This window comes from Orcinus orca, chromosome 1 (genome assembly GCF_937001465.1).
Source record: "Orcinus orca chromosome 1, mOrcOrc1.1, whole genome shotgun sequence".
Lineage (NCBI taxonomy): Eukaryota > Metazoa > Chordata > Mammalia > Artiodactyla > Delphinidae > Orcinus > Orcinus orca.
This window is the reverse complement of record NC_064559.1, coordinates 62285184-62307259: the sequence shown is the minus strand read 5'-3', so window position 1 is coordinate 62307259 and position 22076 is coordinate 62285184. Positions and strand designations below refer to the sequence as shown.

The following is a 22076-nucleotide window of genomic DNA, read 5'->3' as shown; positions in this document are numbered from 1 at the left end:
AACCTCCTTTTCCACTGAACCTTTTTGTCAAAGTCACCAGTGACTTCCATGTTGCCTGTTTTAAAGTATACTTCTTTGTTCGTACTTAGTAGATTTTTTAACCCAGTTGCTTTTAACATAGCCTGTCACTTCTTTTTTGAAACACTTTCCTTTTTTGGCATCTATGACACCACTTTTGCCTACTTACTCTTATTAGCAACTCTGGCTGGTATTCAGTAACCATTTTTAATATTTCTTATTCTATAATTCTCTGTATTTTAGTAAAACCCCTAGTCTGTGCTCTCTTCTCTACATGCACTCTATCCCTGGTTAATTGCATCAATTCCCGTAGCATTTAATATCTCCTCTAAGTTGATGATTCCCAAATGTATATTGACAATCTGATTTTCTACCCTGAGTTATAGACTCCTGTGTCCAACTGCTTATTTGACTTCTTTTTGGTTATCTTTGGACATCTTAGGTTTAACATGTCCAAACTGAAATTTAATTTATCCTCCTATCCTTCCCGTCTCACTAATCTCTTTCATCTTGGTCATTTCATATCTTAGTAAATTGTAACTACTGCTCATGTGCTTATTTTAATAGGCTGTGAGTTACTGATTCCTTGCTTTCCTTCATGTCCCACACCCAATCCATCAGCAAGTTCTGTTCTGTGTCTAAAATATGTTCTACATCTTTCCATCTTACATCATTTGTTGTCCACTAATTGGTCTCTCTTCATTTACTCTTGTTCCCTTATAATTTATTCTCCATGCAACAACCAGTATGAGTATCTTAAAATGTAAAATCAGATTATATAGTTTTGTTGTCTAAAACCCTTCAGAGACTTCTAATTGCGTTTATGAATATAAATACAAGAGAAAAAACTCAAAGTCCTTACTGTGGACCTAAAAGAACCTATATGGCTGGGCCCTTGCCTATCTCTAGCCTCATTTCATACCACATTCTCACTTCCTAATGATCATTACGCTCCAGCTGTACTGGTTTTCTTTCAGTTCCTGGAATGTGCCAAGTTTTCTTCTGCCTCTTTCTTTTGGATTCTGAGTCTTTGTACTTACTGATCTCTGTACCTGAGAAGCTCTTCCTTTTTTTTTTTTGGTTCTCAGCTCAAATGTCACCCAAGGGAGGTCTTTGATAACTACCCTAGCTAGATTCATCTTCCTTTCCTATCCTCCCTAAAATTTTCTTTTCTTTTATATAGCCCTATTTATTTCCTGAAAAGTACTTATTAAAATTTGTAATTATTTTATTTTTTATTCATTTATTTATGACTTATTTTCTCTTATTAGAAAATTCTCTCATACAGAGATTTTATTTATCTTGTTCTACCTAAGCCTCTTTTTCTTCCCAACAATAGTCACTCTTTAGTGATACTGTTAAGACTGTTATCTTTAAGCTAGTATAACCTATATAGAATATTTAGCTATATTATAGTCTTTATAGTTTCAGTCCCATTTCATTCATTCTGGATGTTTCCAGTAGGCTCTGCAAATTTTATGATACCTAGGGAAGATGCTGTGAATGGATATCCAGTCATTTATTGCTTTTGGATCCATTATTTGCCCTTGGCTGTCCAGACCACATAAGACTGAATAACTTAGTTCCAGAAATATTTTATGACAACTTATGGAAATACATTTTTTTTTTTTTTTTTTTTTTTTTTTTTTGCGATACGCGGGCCTCTCACTGTTGTGGCCTCTCCCGTTGCGGAGCACAGGCTCCGGACGCGCAGGCTCAGCGGCCATGGCTCCCGGGCCCAGCCGCTCCGCGGCATGTGGGATCCTCCCGGACCGGGGCATGAACCCGTGTCCCCTGCATCGGCAGGCGGACTCTCACCTGCGCCACCAGGGAAGCCCCTGGAAATACTTTTAAAAAATCATTTTGATAAATGATAAAATCAAGACAGAAATATGGGTAGGAAGAAGAAATGGAGCCACAGTGAGGTTAATATATAAAATGCATACCTGAAGAATAGTGTATCTAGAGGGGGCCACAGAGTTGGCTTTGGGTATAGTAGCTGAATTAGGAAGATAAAATATACTGAAGTGGAATTTGAAGTCAGTTGGTAGATCTTTTTTTACAATTTGGACATCTTCACCCTTCATATTCTTGAATTTTATTTTCATTCACATAGACCATTTGAAACTACATTCTATATACATAACCCAGAATCTAACATTTTGATTCTTATGTCATACATATTCTTTTTTTGAATATTTAACAAAAGACTGTACCTTTGAAAATATGGTTATAAGATTATCTATTTAAAAACCAGATAGGTATGACTGTGAGCTGAAACTATATCGGTTAAAATGAAATCTTCAGAGTTTTATTTATAAAAAGTATTTCAAAGTAACTATAAAATATTTTTTTCTTTCTTAGTAATGCCTATCAGACATCACTTTTAGTTGTTTCTTAAACTAAGTCTAGAAATGTCTTCATTTTGTGTGTTATCTGTAATTTTTTTCCATGGTAAGGAGCTTCTTATAATGAGAGACTGTTAAATGAGGCATTCATTCCAGTGTGTTATAGTTTAATTGCCTCCTTTGGTCTTACTTTAATCTAAGAAAGAGAAGGTGGTTTCTTTGAATTGGGTGGGGATATCAGTACATACAAAACTCAGTTTTGGGGGCTCACCTTGAGAAGTGAGTCACCTAAAGGATCCATGTGTTTCTAATTAATGGACCACTCAGACCATGAGAATTGAATTTTTTTAAAGATAGTGTTTCATGGCTTATGTGTGGATTCCTGCTTATTTACAAATTACTGTGTCTGCTCAGGTTTATACATTTATTTAGGTCCTTTCATAATTGTTATAGCTGAATTGAGCTCTGTAGAAAAATTCCTGGGGAAGTAAGAACTTTGTTGTATGGCATAGCAAAACAAACCTTTCAAAGCCCAGATATTCAGTTTATAGTTTCCTTAAAGGGGATCAGGATCTAGTCAGATGAGATATAGGCAATTTAGAGATTAGAAACAAGTGGAAATATTAGGTTAGTGACTTCCACTTTGGGGAAACTAAAGAAGAGATCAGAGGAACTTGGAAGTCAGTAAAGGAGTGACCAGTTCTAGGAGAAAAAAAACACAAGGATCACCTGGACAGAGGAGCAAGTTGGGAGTGGGGGACAGTTGATAGCAAGCAGATAAAGTACCACCAAATTAGATATAAAAATAATCCAGTGTCCAGGACAAAAGACCCTATGTATTGGAAGAGAGGCAGGATTTGAGGTTAGAACCAAATGGACCTTTGTTGGCTCAACTATTGTTTATTGTTCTTTTCCATCAGTGGGAATTGTCATTAGGGAGACTAGCCTAGAGTCTTTCAGAAAAAAACAAGAAGAGCAAGGTTAGTAGTTTCAGGAGATGAAAGTACAAATTTCCCATTAGCAGTTCCTGACTCATTATTGAGGATTGTTTTGTTATTGTTTTTAAAATTCAACCCAAAGGTATTCAGTGTATTCACTTTCGATTTTGGCTAATGTTAACAAAAATTAGTTCTCCAAGCATTTATTCATATTACAAATTATATATGTTTGTTTATACATTTTTAAAAAGATGTAATGTGTATGTGTCTTATGTGCCTTTAATACTTCAAACTGCTAGCAGAACTATTTGTTTAGACGGGTATTTCTGCTTGGAATTTTTAATTCAGTATTTGCCTTTCCTAGTTAGCTGTGTGATGACTTCTTTCCCTAGCCTCAATTTTTTTTTTTTTTTTTTTAACTTGGCTGGGGAGACATACAACCAGCCTTCAAATAAGCAAACAAATTCTTCTTTGAAAAGCACTGGGAGCATTGAATTAATGGTTCATGACATTATCATAACTAAATCTTTTTTTTTTTGGTAACTAAATCTTAATTTTCCAAGTTACAGAGCACCACTGCTTATATTTAGAGCCTGCTATTGATTTGCTACATCACCTAGTGGGTCTAGGATGGAGACATAAAACATTTGGCAGTGCAAGAGAGAGGGTTTGAAACAACCATGAAGTTGGGTGAATTTTTTGTGAGTTTTTTTTTCCAGTTTTCTTAGCAAAACTTGACATATCTGTAATCTCTCTCTTTATGGTAATTTCTTTTGAAGTATAAAATGACAAACTTTATGGCTGCATAATAATGCTTTATTTTATGTTGCTAAAAGTGTTACTACTATGCTGACAGTAACTATGGTATATGTATATACCTAAAAAGAAGGCATTACACTATTGAGTGTCACAATTTATTTGTTAATGAATACTATCCTACTTGGTACTGGAGAATTTTCTAGGAGGAGCTAGCAATGAGAGACTATGATGACACTTGAATTGTTAAACCTTAACTGCCAATTGAATAAAATTCTTTATAAATAGGGGACATGGTAACAAGAGGTTAGTGTCTCTGGCATGATTGATTCTGAAACAACAAACCAAATTTTACACTCTTATAATCTATATAAAAGAGGCTGAAAGTTATTTGGTAGTTTGTATAATTTGCTGTCAGTGTCAGTGAGAGAAATTCCATGTGCTCCCTCCATCAAATCTACAACTAATCTCTACTCATATACTCTGCCTCCTCTTTGGTTAGAGTGGATGACATTTTTCTGCACCTATCTAAAGCCAATTCCTCCTCTTATCCACTGTAATTCACCTCCTTTGGTCTACTCAAGGACATCATTCCCACATTTGCCCACTTCTCATTCATTATCTTTCTTCCTCCTCCCAATTAAACATTGTCCATCAGCATACAAACGTATGAATTATCTCCCAAACTAAGACAAACAAACCTCCCTTGATTCTGTTCTCCCACCAACAATCAGCCAATTTCTCTGTTCCCCACTGGCAGCAAAACTTCTAGAAAAAGTATATATGCTTTGTCCCTCTACTTCTTTACTTCCCCTTTCTCTTGAACCTGTTCCAGCCAGGTTTTGGCCCCTGTGACTTCACTGAAATGGCTCTTGTCAAAGTCTTCATTGTGGTTAGTTCTCGGTCAGTATCTTTTTCATTGTATCAGCAGGCACAGCTGCTTACTTTATCCTTCTTGACACACTTTCATCACTGAGCTCACAAAACTTGGCTCACTCAGTTCTCCAGCCTCCTCACTGGATTCTCCTTACTCTTCCTGTTCTTCCTTCTCTTAAACACTGAAGTGTCCCAGAATTTAGTTCTTAGACTTCTTTATTATCACTTACTCTCTTAATGTGGCTTAAAGTAACATCATCAGTGACATCCACATTTACTGGTGAATTCTAGACTATTACAGTGAGTCCCTACTCAGTTTCTCCACTCGGATATCTGTTAGTTTTTTTCTTCCCTCTAATACTACTTGCTCCTTCTCTATTCTTCCCGTCACAATAAATGGCAACTCCATTTTTCCTGTTATCTACACCAAAAACTTTGGGATCACTCTGCATCTAAACTATCAGCAAATTTTTCTGCCGTTACCTGTAGTATATATCCCACATCCAGATATACTTCCCCCTCTGAACATTAGTGTTTGCTCTTTCCTTTGCCTGGAACACTCTTCCTCCAGATATCCATGTGGTTTACTCCCTCACATCCTTGAGGTCTTTGTTCAAAAATCATCTTAGGAGGAGAAGCCTTCCCTTATGACCATACATAAAACAACAACCACTCTCCCACAATCTTCATCACTCTGATCTTACCCTGCCCAATTTACTTCATAGCAATTATCCCTACTTGACACAGATAAATGCATACATGTATATTATATATGTGTGTGTATGTGTGCAGTGATGTCTGTTTTCCTCTCAGAACAAATGAGTAGGGACTATTTTTTTGTTCAATGTTTTATTTATCCCCAGAGCCTAAAACAGTGCCTCATACCTAGTAGGTATTCAGTATTCTCTGCAGAATTTCATGTTATACTATTTTTATTTTTTATCTGTGACCACTGCCTCAGATAAAGTTTAAGAAAATGTTAAAGATTATGTAAATATTTTTCAGCTCAAAAGAAAAAGTAAATGATAATTCCAACATAAAAAGAAACATTTTAGCTGAAAAATATAAAACTTTTACTTTTTAAAGGGCTCTCTACTAATAAATTTCAAGAGTTATTTCCAAATGCATAACTTTTTCATAATCTTAATTATTTGATTGAAATTAGTAGTTTTTGTATATAGAGTAAATGAGGTAACTGATAGTTTTCAATTTTTCTTAGTATTGTAAAAAGAGATGCAATTAGGAAAGCAATGTTCACTTTTGCTTATGGAAGACTTTACTTTCATTCCGTTTAATTACTTAAATACTCTTAGAGAACTCTATGTGTCTAATTCATCATAGTTAAATAGAAGCATTTGGGTGTGTAAGTATGTATAGTTTTTCATAATTTAATGATCAGTAATTTTTTTGAGTAATTTGTTTTTAGTATTCCTCTATGAGACATGTGTTTTATTTATACCCTTCTGTCTTTAATGTATAATCAGATTCTTACTATGTTCTGTTTTATTATTATCTTTTCACCTTTCTTTTCCTATCTGTGTCAGAATTTCTAAGGGGGCCTGAGATAGCTTTGCTCCGTAAGCGCCTGCAACAACTGAGGCTTAAGAAGGCTGAGCAGCAGAGGCAGCAGGAGCTAGCTGTGCGTACCCAGCAACAGCCTTCCACTTCTGATCAGTCTTCTCGTGAGGGCTCTTCACAGGACCCTCAGGCTTCAGGTTATTAATGTCCAGTGTCCTTAAGCAGCTCGTAGAGTTGGTTTTTTAACACTGCTGCTGTGTAATAAGATGCTTCCCTTTTCCCCTTCCAAAGAAAGCTGATGCGCTTGCAGCTTCTCCCTCCGTTTCTTGCATATGGTGAAATTTACCATCACATGCTAGAGGGACAGATTGGCAGCAGCACTTGCTAGAGAGACAAATATAAAATAGTCCATTATTTTATTTGTGGTTTTAGAGAAGGGCAAATATTTATTACTTTTATGGCTAATGAGATACTATGTGATAATCTAGTGAACTTAGAGCCTGCATTGATAGTTCTGTTGAAATTTCCTATATGCTGAGATGATAACTGTACTTACGGCTCCTAGCTCCTCTTCTTTTTTTTTTTGCTTTGAAAGTTAACCAGTATTTCTATTCCCATATAAACCTAGTACTGATAGATTTTAGAATTATAATGTTGTTTGGCTGTTCTAGCATGCTGACTCAATCATCCCCTTCTGTAATTATTTGAAATTTTTCAATATTTGCTTACTTATTCCTCCTACACATAATCAACTTTCTGGTATACAGGGCAACAAAAATATTCCAGTTTTATGTTCCTGTTTTTATGTGATAAAACTCTGATAAGACAGTAATAATCTGTGTCACTCTCTTTTTCGTTGAGTATTTTAGTGGCTCAAGTTTTTTATAATGGCCAAAAAGCTCATGATGCTCAATAAACATTTGTTGAAAGAATTAGTGAAAGATATCACATAAAAGAATCTGTCAACTTAATTCTTTCAAGATGGATAGTAGATACTATGTATCCTGTACTATAGGTACTATAGTAGGTGCTATCATACTAACGAGATTATACTACTTCGATACACTTTGTTTTGGCACCCTAAGGAGTGATGAGTTGGGAATTAGTCACTTTGAGAACTCTGATTAAATTACTTGGAATTAATCTGTTTATTGGTAGAACTGGACAACCTCCAGTTTATAAATATCTGTTCCGCTAAGTGCTGTGATAATAAAAGCATATTATATAATACCATGGTGAAATAAAATAGATTTAAATAACTGCAATATAGGTGTGATGTTTGGAACAAATTATGGACCTGATTTTTAACTTAGTGTTGTATTAATGGAGAGAATATCAGTCAAGCAAAGAAGATGTCTCTCTCTCTCTGTCGGTTTTTTTTTTTTTTCCTCTTACTATAGGGAAATCTTTTCCTATACTTAAAACTCACAAGAAAGTTTGATTAGATTACAGTTGTGACATTTAATGATAAAAATTTTGCTATGATTTTGTGCTGTGTATAAAACTCTAGCTCAGGGGTTTTAAAAGTAAAAATATACAACATATAAAACAATAAGAAGGAAGATAAAGCATCCCTACATGTATAAATATTTTTTAAATACTGAAATTTAGCAGATAACAAACCAAGTATTAAAGTGAATTTGAGTATAAAGCAAGACTGTCTACATTATCAGTAGGGAAATGTACATTGTGGACATTAGGAAAATATTGACACTCAGTCTTTATATCTAGTTTATCAATTTGAATCAAAGCAAGTTCTTTATAGAATCAGAAAGGTTTAGTGTGATTATATGGTCTTTGTAAAATAAGATGCTCTTTTCCCAACTCTAAGCATCATTCTTATTAAATAGTGCCTAGTTTGATAACCAGTATATTTTAAAAAGCCAAAGTTGAGTTAGATGCCTTGCCAGTTTTGAAGTTGAGAAACATGTTATCTTAATTTTGTTATTAAACAACTTACTTGGGCTGCTGAGGCTGCCCACGTGGACCAATATTAGAGGCCCTTAGTGCTGTCACTCAGTGTATGTTGCTCCCTTCACCTACAAGGTGAAATACGTCATCTATGTCATATGCTTTTAACATAGCATTCATATGAGACCCTTAGTAAGTCTAACCTGTAACATGGCCTGGGTTCATTTGTTAGTGTTACTTTTATCTTATTCTATCCTCATATGTTAGGAACACTATTTGGTAATTAAAAACTTTAACAACAGTTAAATAATGTATTGTTAGTTTGTTACGAAGGGCAACTAATATAGTATATATATTTTGTCCATTTAGTAAATTTTGGATGCGAGGAAAGATGAGTTGACTTAATGCAAAATTCTTCATTTCAAAACATTCAAATTATAAAAATACAGAATAGGAATTAAATTTATGAAATTCAACAGGGAGATAGGTTTTATTTGAATAACAATTAGCAAAACATTTTCTTATACTTCATGATGTATGAATACAATTTTGTGTATGTATATTATGGACATTAATTGATCCATTCACTCATGCTAGATGTTACTACTAAAATCATCAATATAGAATAGCACAGAATTAACATTCTAGATTTTAACTTTTTAACACTAGAAGACTGCAATTCTCATAAAACGTTTTCCCATTATATGTTGTTGTCTTCACAGTGTCAGCAAGTGATGATACTGTCAATAAATGATACTTCTGTCATTTTCTCACCTATTGAAGCCTTTTAGGTATAAGATATTCAAAGGAGCCATTAATGTGATTTGGAAACCAAGAAATTTTAACAAGTGTAGAATTTCTGAATGATTACATTGTCTGATAAATACTTCATTCTCTTTTCAAAATATAGGACTCATGAGAATATTTTGTGAAAGGCTAAGTGTAAGATGAATCTGCCTAATACCTAATTTCTGTAGGAAAATGGGATCAAGCCATCAAGCCATTTTATAGAAATAATCTACATTTTAATGAGATCAAATGGGAAGGCGCATGATGGCAATATTTCTTGGCAGTTGGAAACTAAAACATCATTCCAAGGCGCCAAGTGCTATTTAAAATGAGCTAAATAAGATAGATGTTAAGGTATGTTTAAACAATGGTTTCCCCCCCTTCTTTTCAGCTGTGAAATCAGAATTTCATGGAGAAGTTCTAATATAAAATACATAAAAGTGACACTGTTGTGATTGAACATAAAGAGAGTTAAGAAATGACAACCCAACTCCTTGTCCTTCTTGCCACCCCCAAGCCACTTCTGCTCTCTGAAGCACACTTTGAAAACCACTCCTCTAAAAGAATTTTTGACACCTGTAAATGATAATTATTCATAGCTAATTTACAAACTTTTTATTTTTCGAAGTCAGTGTATATATGTTTTAAAAATATTTTCAGTTTAGTTTTTTTTAAAAAGTGCACTTTTTTCTAGGCTTTTAGGAAATACATCACAACTCATTTCTAGTCTTCCTTTTTTTTTTTTTTTTTTTAATCATAAAGAGATGAATTTGCCTTCATCAGATCACTGCCTGGGTGTTAGACTGACTGAGTTCTTGTCCCTGGCCCTATGACAAATGACCTTGGGCAGGTCGTTTGGCTGCTTTATGCCTCAGTTTCCCAATTATTGATTTATTTAAGTAGCGTGGCCTGCCATAATTTATAGAGATGGCATAAGAATGGGATAGAGAATACTGTATAAAGTTTTTATACTCCTAAGTAGAACAGTACACATAGTAATGGACTATCTTAATTATAGTGACTTTAACTTACTACCTCAAGATGTCCTCATTTTATGGCCATGTAAGGTTGATAGCATTCAGGGTATTTTTTTTTTTTTTATTTCCGGTACGTGCGGGCCTCTCACTGTTGTGGCCTCTCCGTTGCGGAGCACAGGCTCCGGACGCGCAGGCTCAGCGGCCATGGCTCACGGGCCCAGCCGCTCCACGGCATGTGGAATCTTCCCAGACCGGGGCACGAACCCACGTCCCTTGCATCGGCAGGCGGACTCCCAACCACTGCGCCACCAGGGAAGCCCGCGTTCAGGGTTTTGAATGAGCTGTATGTGTGTTTATCAGATGAATGCCGTAAACAGCTATGGCAGAGGCATTCAGCATATGGCTGATTTTAAACCCAACTCTTTTTTTCCATTTCAGGTCCCCTGAAGTCATGGGTTGCTGGCTCCTGCTCAGAGTGACAACACCCTGTGGAGTCTGCTGGTACTGGCCCAACCACCACAGAGCCCCACTGGAGCATGGAGCCAGCCTAGAGAGGGTGTCAGGTAGGAACTGTTTTTTCACTTTATGGCACGGTTTTGCCGATTGGAAAAGAAAAAAGTAAATTTTATACCCCTTAAAGGGTATAAAACATTGGTGAATATTTTAAAGGGCTTTTCAAAACTGAGCCATATTGGAAAAAATCAGCACTTACCCTGTCCTGTGCAAGCAGGTTCTATACAACATCCAGTTCCCCACAGTGTCCGTGATGTCAGTTACACGTAGCTCTTCTCAAACGGATGCGTTTGACCCAGGCTTTTAGTGATTATAATAACATAAGCAGTTAGTAAATCAGATGTAATGTTGACATAGTTCTGCAAGTACTTCTTAACTACTTTGAATGATAGGGTCCTGAGCAAAACAGTGATGGGTCTCTTGGCACTTTAAATGCGGGACCATGCTCCATGTTTTTCAGAACAGCCTCCTATCATTTTTCATTCAACACCATGTTTCTGAAAAACAAGCAAGTAATAGCATATATGCTGTCTAAGTAGTTTACATGGATTATCTCATTAAATCTTCGCAAGAACAGTATGTGGTAGATATTGTAATTATCCCCATTCTACAGATGGAGAAACTGAGACTTAGAGACGTTAAATAACTTGCCCACGGTTACAGTATTACTGAGTAGGAAAGCCAGATTTGAACCCAGGGAGTCTGACTAAAGAGTTCTTGTTACTTAGATTATAATTCCTTATTTTTTTCTACAGTTGAAAAAGTTCAGATGTCAAGGGGCTAAAGAATTTTCTCAAAACTAAAACACGAAATTTTTGGAGATACACAGTAATTAACCATGAGACACCTTGAGCTTAGACTGAAGGAGCTTTTGCTTAAAGTTTATCTCTACTTTAAAAATAATAATAATCTAAGATATTTCCAATAGGCTGACCAATTGTATTGCATTTTGTAATAAATTATCATTGGACCATATGGTCAGATTTTTATTTTGTGATAGTGCTTTCTAGAAGACATTTCACAGAAAGATGGAATAGAGTATGCAAACACTGAAGCAATCAGCATTGAACTAATACTTGTTTGTCTTTTTAATATTAGATATTCTGATGATTATTGTGTTAACATTTGGAAATATTTCTGTAAGTTGGAAGATATGGGTATTGTATTTCTGAATATCTAGTGATATAGAAACATTTTACTTCAGATGTTTTATGTGACAGGAAAGTAATCCTTCCAAAAACAGTTGCATGGTACCCAAAATTAAAAATAGAATGGAAGCTATGATCAAGAAGGATTTCTTCTTAAAGATTGGTCTTCAACATGGAAAGAACGACAACTCCCCAGATATACACGATATCTGTGACAGACTGTAAAACCAAAACGGAAGCCCTTTTAGCTTAATATCTTTCTGTCTTAACCTAAACTTTGTTAATATTTTAAATACTTCAAGAGTTTGAAAACACACAATTTTGTGGAGATGATAGCATTCTAGATCCTTTCTCAATGTGTTTTATTTAAAAGCTTACATAACATGCACTTTAATAAGATTTGTACGTTCCATAATATTCATGAAAATATTAAATATTTGAAAAAAGATTGCTTGGAGAGTTGTTACTTTTCTGAGGGTTCTTAATGAGAGTATAATGAAATGTATAACAAATCCAAAGGGATAAAAAATATTTCATAAGAGGCTTTCTAGGAAGATTTTCCAATATTTATTTCACTGTGAGTCACATTTTTATTGTTTTTCTTAAAGAATATAATTTTGTTTGTCTCTAAAGACTGACTCATCTGCTCTTCAAAAAGAACATAGATAGGAATGTTGTATCTAACTCTGAGATGGATATTTGAGAAGTCTTAGAAAAGCAAAGCAAAGCATGGCTAGATTAGGGAACCGATTAAAATACTATCATTCCTGCTTTCTTTTTTGTGTAATATAGATTTGTTGAGCTGAATATTCTGATGAAGAGGTGATAAGTAAGGATACTTTAAGTAAAAGCTATTATTTAAATAATGATCATGCTTTATCAAAATCTAGTAATACAAAAATCTATGAGCACACTGGTTATCTCAGAAGGTAGACAATTTAAGATTGATACCAGTAGTCCCAGTAGCAGGATTCAGACTTTTTAAAGTGTACAGATTGAAGCAGTCAAGTGGTATAAAATTGCTAAGAATCAAGGATATTTAAGAAACTCTTAGCTATTGAGTTAAGGACACTCTTAAATCAAAATATTTACATTTGGGGGAATAATGTGCCACTATGAATAGAAACCGATCAGTCAAAAGTGCAGAGTTTTTGTTTTATTAACAGCATTTGCTACGAACAGAGCATAGGCTGTTAGAAACTAGGGATTATTCTTACAGTTAATAGAGAGCTATGCTTGCTATCCACATTTTCCCTCTTCCTGTAGCTTCACTAGCACACTAGAACCCAAGCCAGGAATAGTAGCCACCTCCTTCTGTTCCCCAGTGCCTTTCTTAGTTACCAGGTCCCTAGGATGACCAGGAAGGAAGGAGAGTGTTGGATCTAAAAATGGGACTTGTCCTCTGTCACATAGCTAATTATTGTCAAACCAGGGTTGGAATCAACACTGAATAACTCTAGACCGGTGCTTTTCCATTTTATCATGCTGCCTTTCGTTATACCAGTGTTTTTCAAGCAATAGAACCCATTTATTTATAAAACAAATTATTGTACATAGAAATCCAAAGGATAAAAATAAAATGTTCTGTTTGAAGCCAAGGTGGAAAGCATGAAGCCCAGACCATAAGCCTTCTCGTTGCCTCTCTTTTCCTTTTCTCACCGGGCACCTAAAGAAACCTAAGCCTTCACAGTACAGTTTTAACATGCACAACATACCACAGAGTTTTAAAAGTCATCTATGTTTCTGTAATGGTAATTACTTCATTGAATATTTCTCTTATAAACTATTTTCTTTGTCATAAATCTTCACTGGAGCTCTTTTTTCAGCTCAAGATAACATCTAGCTAAGTGTAGTGAACATCTTATTTCAGGCTCTGAATCCTCCAATCCAAAATGAAAGCCATCTTGAGGAGCTGGAGAGAGGGTTTGAGAAGAACAAGGAGTCTTCCCTTTAGCGAGGGAGATACACTGTTTCTATTTTATCTACCTTGCACCTTGTGCCTGTGCTAAATGAATTTGATAAAAGGTATATGCATGGAAGTAGAAGAATATTTTCTCAACTCATTCTCAAAGTTGCTAAACGCTTGCCTGGAATAACATATCTTAAGCACATGGCCCTGCTTACTCACTGCTTGGGAAACACACCACAGTCCTTACTTCTATTCCCCAACCTTATACATTTGTTTCTTAAGCTTAGAGATGATCATAACATTGCTGTGCAGTTTTCTGCTGCTTACTTTTAAGTTGAAATCTCATTTTTGTTTCAGATTCTCCTTCTTCTGTGGTTAACAAACAGCTCGGATCCATGTCACTTGACGAGCAACAGGGTGCGTGCAACAGGAGATGCGCTATGCCCATCCATCCATAGTTTTATGGCAATGCATAAACCAAGCTCTCTCTCACTTTTTCAAAGCATTTCATTTTGATTATGGTCTGATAGTCCGTATTTTGTGGGCTGAATTACCTTAGGTGGTATTATGCACAAAGGGCCTCCTTGGCCTATACAAATTATTTTCTGTATAAGCTAATTTCTACCTTTGGCCTTTTATGCCAACTTTGGAATCTCTTCCTATAATGGTATTATAATGGATATAATATCGATCCTTTTTTTAATTCTAGCTATCATAAAATTGTGTAGAACTGTGGATGTGAGGTTAGCATATTACCTAGTGGCTAATTTAGAAAAAGTTATTTGAACATAGTAATGTTCTGTATTACCGCATTGCTATAATAATGATACTTGATTTTGTGTCTCACTTATCTGGTAGTTAAACTCCTGATAGCTTTAACTTTAAGGAATACAATTATGAATGCAGAGATAAGCTCCAAAGCCACCAATCAGAAGGGAAAGTAGCTTCCACTTCCACTTGCACTTTTGAAGTAGGAGAGGTATAGAATCCACCTTGAAGCCTTGAGCGGAGGCTGATGAAGTAGATTTTACAAATATTTTAAAAAAATTAAAAAAGAATAACTTAGCACTATAGCCGTAAGCTTTAGTTGGCTAAAAGTTTACATATGTAGGATGACTCATAGGTCAACAGTATCGGGGAAATGAAATATTGAGGAAGTACCTATTTAGTGTGAAATAGATCTAATTTTAACTGTCTTCTTAGAGAATTATTCAGAAACTAATTTCGAAACAAATTAGAAAACTTCTGTACATCTGATCTTACTATTCTTTATAGACCTGAGTTGACAGATATTTGCTATAGATTTTTCTGTTCTTGAGAATGAATGAATGAATTAGTAAATGAATTTGAGAACTAAGAAATTATGCGTGCTTTATCTTTATACATTTATTGTAGAGGTATTATCAGTAAAGAATAATTAAGGTATAAAACAATTATAGCACTATATTATAATATATTTTACTACTGTTTAAAACTGCCCTCTAATGAAATAATCTGTTTTTGGTAAGGCTATATGAATGTAAATACTACCAGAGAGTTTGTAGCCAAATTCATATTTTATTTAATCTTACAGAATAATTTCCATAGAATTACATTGAATATTATATTTAAGTTGGTAATTAATGTACATATGTTACGGCATATGACAGAAAGAGATGAGAATATAGGGTAACTCCCATATTTTTGCCATCAATGCCTGGGTAAATGATGGTGCCATTTACTAGGGTAAACTAGTTCGGAGGCAGAAATCAAAAGGTTCTTTATTTTTTTGGCCATGTAAAGTGTGATATGCCTTTTAGTCATATGAGTAGAGATGTTAGATAAAAGGTCAGATATTGCATAGGTTTGGCAGAAGCTGCATGATGATAGACCGTCATCAATGTAGCTTTGCAATAAGTTCTCTGAGCAGAAATGTTCTAATGACAGTATATCAAAATGAATTAAATCCTGAGCTTTTACATGCCTTTTTGTTCAGCAGGATGACATCTTTTAAAGTACTGGGGACTTCTACATTATAGGCTTATATTACCTAAAGATAACCTCTACTATACAAGTTAACAGAAACTTCCCACAACTGTCTTTCTCACCTGGACTAATGCAGTAACCTCTTAACTGGTTTCCTCACATCCACTCAGGCTGTATCTCTTCTCTACCAACAGCCAGAGTGAACTTTTAAAAATGAACATCTAATCATGTCTTTCATCTGCCTAAAACTTTTAAACTGTGTGCATTTGCCCTTAGGCAATCTAAATCCATACCACTTGGCTTGCAGAGCTGTACATGACCTGGCCCCTTCCCTCACTCACTAAGCTCTTGCCAATTAAGCCTTCTTTCAATTTTTCTAACACTCTAAGCTCGTTTCCCTCTCAAATCTCTTGTATATGGTATTCCCTCTACCAAAAATGCTTTTCCCTTTAGCAACTTGTACTCATCAAAACTCACTTAGATATTACTTTCCCAAAAGTAATATGACATTCTAATCTGAAATAGTTCTCCCCTCTTTTTCTCTTTGTGACCTGCTATATTCCTTCGTTGCATTTGTCAAAATTTGTAATCATACGTTTATTTAAGGGATTGTTTGTTTAACTGCCTATCTTTCTCCGTGTTCTCTAAATGTTTTCATTCACTATAATATATTCAGTGCCTAACATCATATCTGTTTTCATTAAACAGTAAATATTTGTTGAATGAATGAGTAAATCAATTCTTTAAGCAGTGGGATGCTATAGAAATTATTCCAGCTTGGGAGAAACATGACCAGATTTATGTCTTAGATCATTTTGGCAGCTTTATAGATACCTGATTGGAAGGGAATAAAATTGAAAACAGCAAGACTACATAAGAGGCTATTGCAGTAGGCCAGGTGAGAGATGATGAGGGGTCCAATCTAAGGTGATAGCAGTGGGAAATGAGAAGAATAGACAGATTTTAAAAAATATTTAAGAGCTAGAATTGATGGGACTTTGAGACTGATTAGTTATTAAAAATGAGAGAATGATATCCAGGTGTCTTGATAGGGTGATAGATAGTAATACTGAACCAAGATAGGGATTTCAGGAGAAACAGCCAGTTATAGGGGGGAAAAGGTACATGCGATTTTCTTGATATGTTGAGTTTGAAGTACCTTTGGACATCCAAATGGAGAAATATCATAGACAGTTGGATGGAGATATGATATGTTTCTGGAAGTCAACAGAGAAGCCTGAGATGGAGATAAAAATTAGGAATCGTCAATTTACAGATGACAGTTGAAACCACGAGAGTAGATAAAATTGTCTAGGAAAAGAGGAAAGTCTATGCTACAAGGAGTAAGCAGAGAAAAGTATCTGGCTAAGGAGACAGAAAAGGAATGATCAGAGAAATAGGGCAGAAAGAATGCCATAACCAACGTCAGGAGAAAAGAAAAGTTCAAGGAGGAACTGGTCAGTAGTGCATTTGAAGCAGTGAAAAGACAGAGAAGTGTTTTTGAATTTGGCACTATGTGGGTTACTGACTGCTTCGGCACTGCAGTTATATGTGGAGGCAAAAGCCAGATAGCAGTGGTTTGAGGAGAAAGATTTCTTTAAAAAAGTGGACACATTGATATGTAGATGACTTTCAATAAGCTCAATTAAAAATGAAAAGATAGAGAAAAGGTAATGTCTGGGAGGGAGTTACAATTTCAAAACTGAGCATGTTTATAAAATAAGAAAGAATCTTTGTAGAAGAGGTTAAAGATATAGTGAATAGTTGATGTCCCCAGATAGGATATTATTTCAAGTTTTAATCTTTGTCAAGACCCTTGTTCTCTATTTTACCCTGTAGAATGGAAAAAGTAGTACATTTAATAAGTTTTTTCCTGAATATATCTCTAATGATTATTTTAAGCATATTTTAAATGTCTTTTTCATACTTTTAAAAGACACTAATATATTTTTTAATTGATAATTCAGTTTTATATTTACCTGACAGTATTCATCTTCCAGCTGTCCAGGTGCTTTTACATGTTGCTTAATTTAATTTCCCATAGTAGTTCATAGATTTTCTTTCTTTTTTTTTTTTTGATTTATTTTTTGGCTGTGTTGGGTCTTCGTTGCTGCGTGCGGGGTTTTCTGTAGTTGCGGCGAGCGGGATCTGCTTTTCGTTGCGGTGCGATGTCTTCTCATTGCGGTGGCTTCTCTATTGCGGTGGCTTCTCTTTTGTGGAGCACAGGCTCTAGGCGAGCGGGCTTCAGTAGTTGTGGTTCGCAGGCTCAGTAGTTGTGGCTCGTGGGCTCTAGAGCACAGGCTCAGTAGTTGTGGCGCACAGGCTTAGTTGCTCCGTGGCATGTGGGATCTTCCTGGACCAGGGATAGAACCTGTCCCCTGCATTGGCAGGCGGATTCTTAGCCACTGTGCCACCAGGGAAGTCCTAGATTTTCTTTATTTTGAGGGATTACTAGGCTAAAAATGTTACTAATAAAATTTTTTAAATTGTAATTGACTTGTTTCATTGAAAAGATTTCTTTTCTTTCAACAATTGTATACACATTATTGAACTGGTTGATTGCAAACAGTGTTTTTGCTTATTTATCTTGAATTTTTTTAAAAAGCACCACACTTTGTCTAATATATTTAATGTAAACCTTAAGGCCATAAATGCAGCTGCCTGGTTGCCTCAATAGTTTTTATTTTTCTTTTATCAAAATAGTTTTTAAAGAAATAAATGATAGGGAAATAAGTGTACAGCATGCACATTGTTTTTATCCTGTGATAAAATACTTTGCGCTACTCTCCAAATTTAGGGCTGTGGGTACACACATTGACAGCCCTTCTGTGCTAATTAGAAAGTATTTGAATAAGCACAGTTATATCTGTCATGCATTTTGTTTAGTTTGAACAATATATTTTAATGAGTAGTTTTGATTTTCTTTTTATTTATATCTCTGTTATAACCAGTATATTTTAAGGGGGAAAATCCTCTTTGGACATATTTCTCTTGCCTCTTACTAAAACTAACAAATTTTTCCCGTTAAAAATATTTAGGCCAGAAATTCCCCCTTCTTTTATTAACAATAACAACAATAACAAAAGAAACCCATAATCTTAACATTTAATTTTTGAGAGGATATGAGGAATTAATTTTGCCTGAGTTTTAAATTTTGGCCATGACTATAGCAAGTTACTTTATATTCATTTTACAGTGATAATCATTAAGTGGAAGTTGATAATGCCATTAAATTTGAAACTTACACCTATAGGCAATTGTGCATCTGTCAGACACTCATTTTCTACTCTAGATTTAAAGAAATAAAAATGCTAATTTGTAGGCATTAGAAACATAAATGCTAATTATCCATTATTTTATATAAACAGACTTCTTTTGACATTAATAAAATGTTTACTCACAGAAAGAGACTTGTGGATGATCAGAAAGCAGTGAAACAGATTTTACTAAATCTACTAGGGTAGATTGGGAATGGAAAAACTGGACCTGTCTTGCATTAAGTATTATTCCCTTAAGATTATATACTGGGCTTCCCTGGTGGCGCAGTGGTTGAGAGTCCGCCTGCCGATGCAGGAGCCACGGGTTCGTGCCCTGGTCCGGGAAGATCCCACATGCCGTGGAGCGGCTGGGCCCGTGAGCCATGGCCGCTGAGCCTGCGCGTCCGGAGCCCCTGCTCCGCAACGGGAGAGGCCACAACAGGGAGAGGCCTGCATACCGCAAAAAAAAAAAAAAAAAAAATTATATACTGTCACCAAGTTGAAATTTTATTTTAATAATATCATCTTGATGATAGTACATCAAGCAATATTTTAAATTGCCATTAAATGTACTTTGACAACTCTAATTTTTATTAAATAAATATCAAATGATTGAAGACTGCTGTATTAGTGGGACAGATAAGTTCAGTATTCATCACACTGGACTACCTCTGTATATGTCGTATTTTAAATTCTAGAAAATAAAGTTAGTGAAATCAGACTTCATTTAGATTTTTTTTATATTCCTTAGAACTAGTTATCACTCAGTTGCTTAGAATGAAGTAGCTAATCCCCTTTTCCCCAACTACTAGTCTAGGTTCTTAAAATTAGTGATGTATTTCATCTTTTGGAAGTTAAACACTTTAATTTTTATTGCATATGCTTACTTGTTCCACTCTCCTGCTAACCAAATCAATATCTATATTTCTAGTTAAATTGTTTTCTAACTCAGAATTGTCTATGATAAAAATAACTGACATTTATTGAGTTTTTAATATGTAACTGGCACTGTGTTAAGAATTTTGTATGTATTATCTCATTTGTTGTAATTTAATGAGGTGAATACTAATGTAATCCTCATTTTACTGGTGAAGAAACCAAGACTCCAAGAAATATGTAAAGACAAGTGAAATAAGTGGTAGAGCCATATTTGTATATCTGTTTCATTAATTTAACTCATATTAAATGCCTGTTACCTTGTAGCAAATACTGGGCTTGGCACCAGTTTGCATGAATGAATAAAGTTAATGCTCCCTGTGCTTGGAACAGAGTTGATTAATAATAATGATAATAATAATAGAGTTGATTAACCATAATAATAACAACATAGACACTTACATTACATTTTCTTTGTGCCAAACATTACTTTGAGCAATTTTTATATGTTTATTTACTTAGTCCTCACCAAAGCCGTATACAACAGGTACCATTATTATCCCCATTTTCAGATGAGGAAACTGAGGTAAAGAGAGGTTAAGAAACTTGTCCAGGGTCACACACTGTGTGTCTGTGTTAGAGATGTGATTCAAATCCAAGCAGCCTGGTTCCAGTGTCTGTGATCATAACCACTGTCCTTTGCTTCATCTAACAGTAAAGACAGGTGATGAGAAAAATAAATATAAGTGTCCTAAGTGTTATAAAAGAGGAAGTAAGTTTCAGTGGGGAGCACATGAATGAGTCTGTCTCTTCTGGTAGGGGGCCAAATAAGGCATTCCTGAGGATGAGACATTTTAGCTGCAATCTGAAAGATGAGTATGAGTGAGTTAGGTCAAGGAGAGGGAGGAAAGGGGATCATGAATAGCGTGTGCAGGGGCTCTGAGATAATCACATTAGAATGACTAGAGGAGTCCCAGTATGGCTGGCGTTTGCTCTGGCTTCAAGAGATAGGTAGAGTCCAGATTGAGAAGGACCTTTTAGACTTTTTTAAGGTTTTAGATTTTAATTTAGGAACAGTAGGAAACCAATGAAGGATTTAAAATAGGGAACATGGCCTGATCTGGTTTGTTCTGAATAGGGTATGAAAAATTGATTAGAGACTAATAAATCACTTAGGTGGTTCTTCTGGTAATAAGGATTTTGACCTGATGATAGAAGTAAGGTAGAGATGTAAAGAGATTCATGACGTATTTCAAATGTAGAGCACATGGGATTTGATGAACGAGGCAAAGGATTGAGGAGGAGTCCAGAGTATGAATTGCAGTAACAACTCTGGAATTTCTATGTGGGGGGGTGGTTTAGCAATGGCAATGTGCTTGGAGGGAGCAGGGTCAGGGTGTGTCTTAAATCTGTTTTTGTTTTTTGTTTTTGTTTTGTTTTGTTTTTTTGCGGTACGCGGGCCTCTAACAGTTGTGGTCTCTCCCGCTGCGGAGCACAGGCTCCGGACGCGCAGGCTCAGCGGCCATGGCTCACGGGCCCAGCCGCTCCGCGGCATGCGGGATCCCCCCGGACCGGGGCACGAACCCGCGTCCCCTGCATCGGCAGGCGGATTCTTAACCACTGCGCCACCAGGGAAGCGCTTAAATCTGTTTTTATACAGTAAATGCAGTGTTTTGACTTAGATTATACATTTATTTGTGGTGGTTTGGGAAAGGTAATAATAGAGACTAGCAGGTGACATTTCTAGGGCTGCAAGGGTAACTCCCAAGTTTTGACTGAGTACAATTGATTGGCTACTTCCTGAAATAGGTGACCCTGGAAAAGGAAGAATATATGGGAGAGGATACATAGAAGGAGGTGGAGATCACAAACTTAGTTTGAGTATGTTGATTTGAGTTATCTGTGTGAGGCATCCAAGTAGGAAAGTCTGTTGGGCAGTTGATTGTATCATTGTGGCATTTAGCAAAGATGGCAGAGCTAGAGAAGTAAATTGGAGAATTTTCTGCATGTAGATGATAATTGAAGGTATGAAAGTAGATGAAATCATCTAGGATGAAAGTAAAAAGTGAGACATCTAAAACATCTCAAAAAAAATCAGAAAAAATTCCAGAATTAAAATTTTGCTAGAGGAGAGCTGATAAAGGGGATGGAGAAGTAGCAACCACATTGAGAGGTAATAGGTAAAGTAGAACAGTGTGATGTCATGAGATCAAAGGAAGAGAAATTTTCAAATCCAAGAGAGTTGTCTATTTGCTGCTGAGAGGTCAAGTATAAATG

General features: G+C 35.6%; 1 protein-coding gene across 10 annotated transcripts in view; it reads left to right on the top strand.

Moving 5' to 3' along the window:
• The window catches only part of DCAF6 (DDB1 and CUL4 associated factor 6), a 179938-nt gene that overhangs the window by 102122 nt on the left and 55740 nt on the right, over nucleotides 1–22076 (top strand). For 5 of the 10 annotated variants that reach the window (XM_049715486.1, XM_049715488.1, XM_049715479.1 and 2 more), the window contains 2 exons: nucleotides 6481–6651; nucleotides 14059–14118. The exons of 2 other annotated variants lie outside the window; for them this stretch is intronic. In XM_049715486.1, coding sequence (XP_049571443.1) covers nucleotides 6481–6651; nucleotides 14059–14118 — 231 coding nt within the window. The remainder of the gene's footprint in view (nucleotides 1–6480; nucleotides 6652–14058; nucleotides 14119–22076) is intronic. 3 more of the 10 variants (XM_033428015.2, XM_049715490.1, XM_004269721.3) reach the window with 1 other exon arrangement.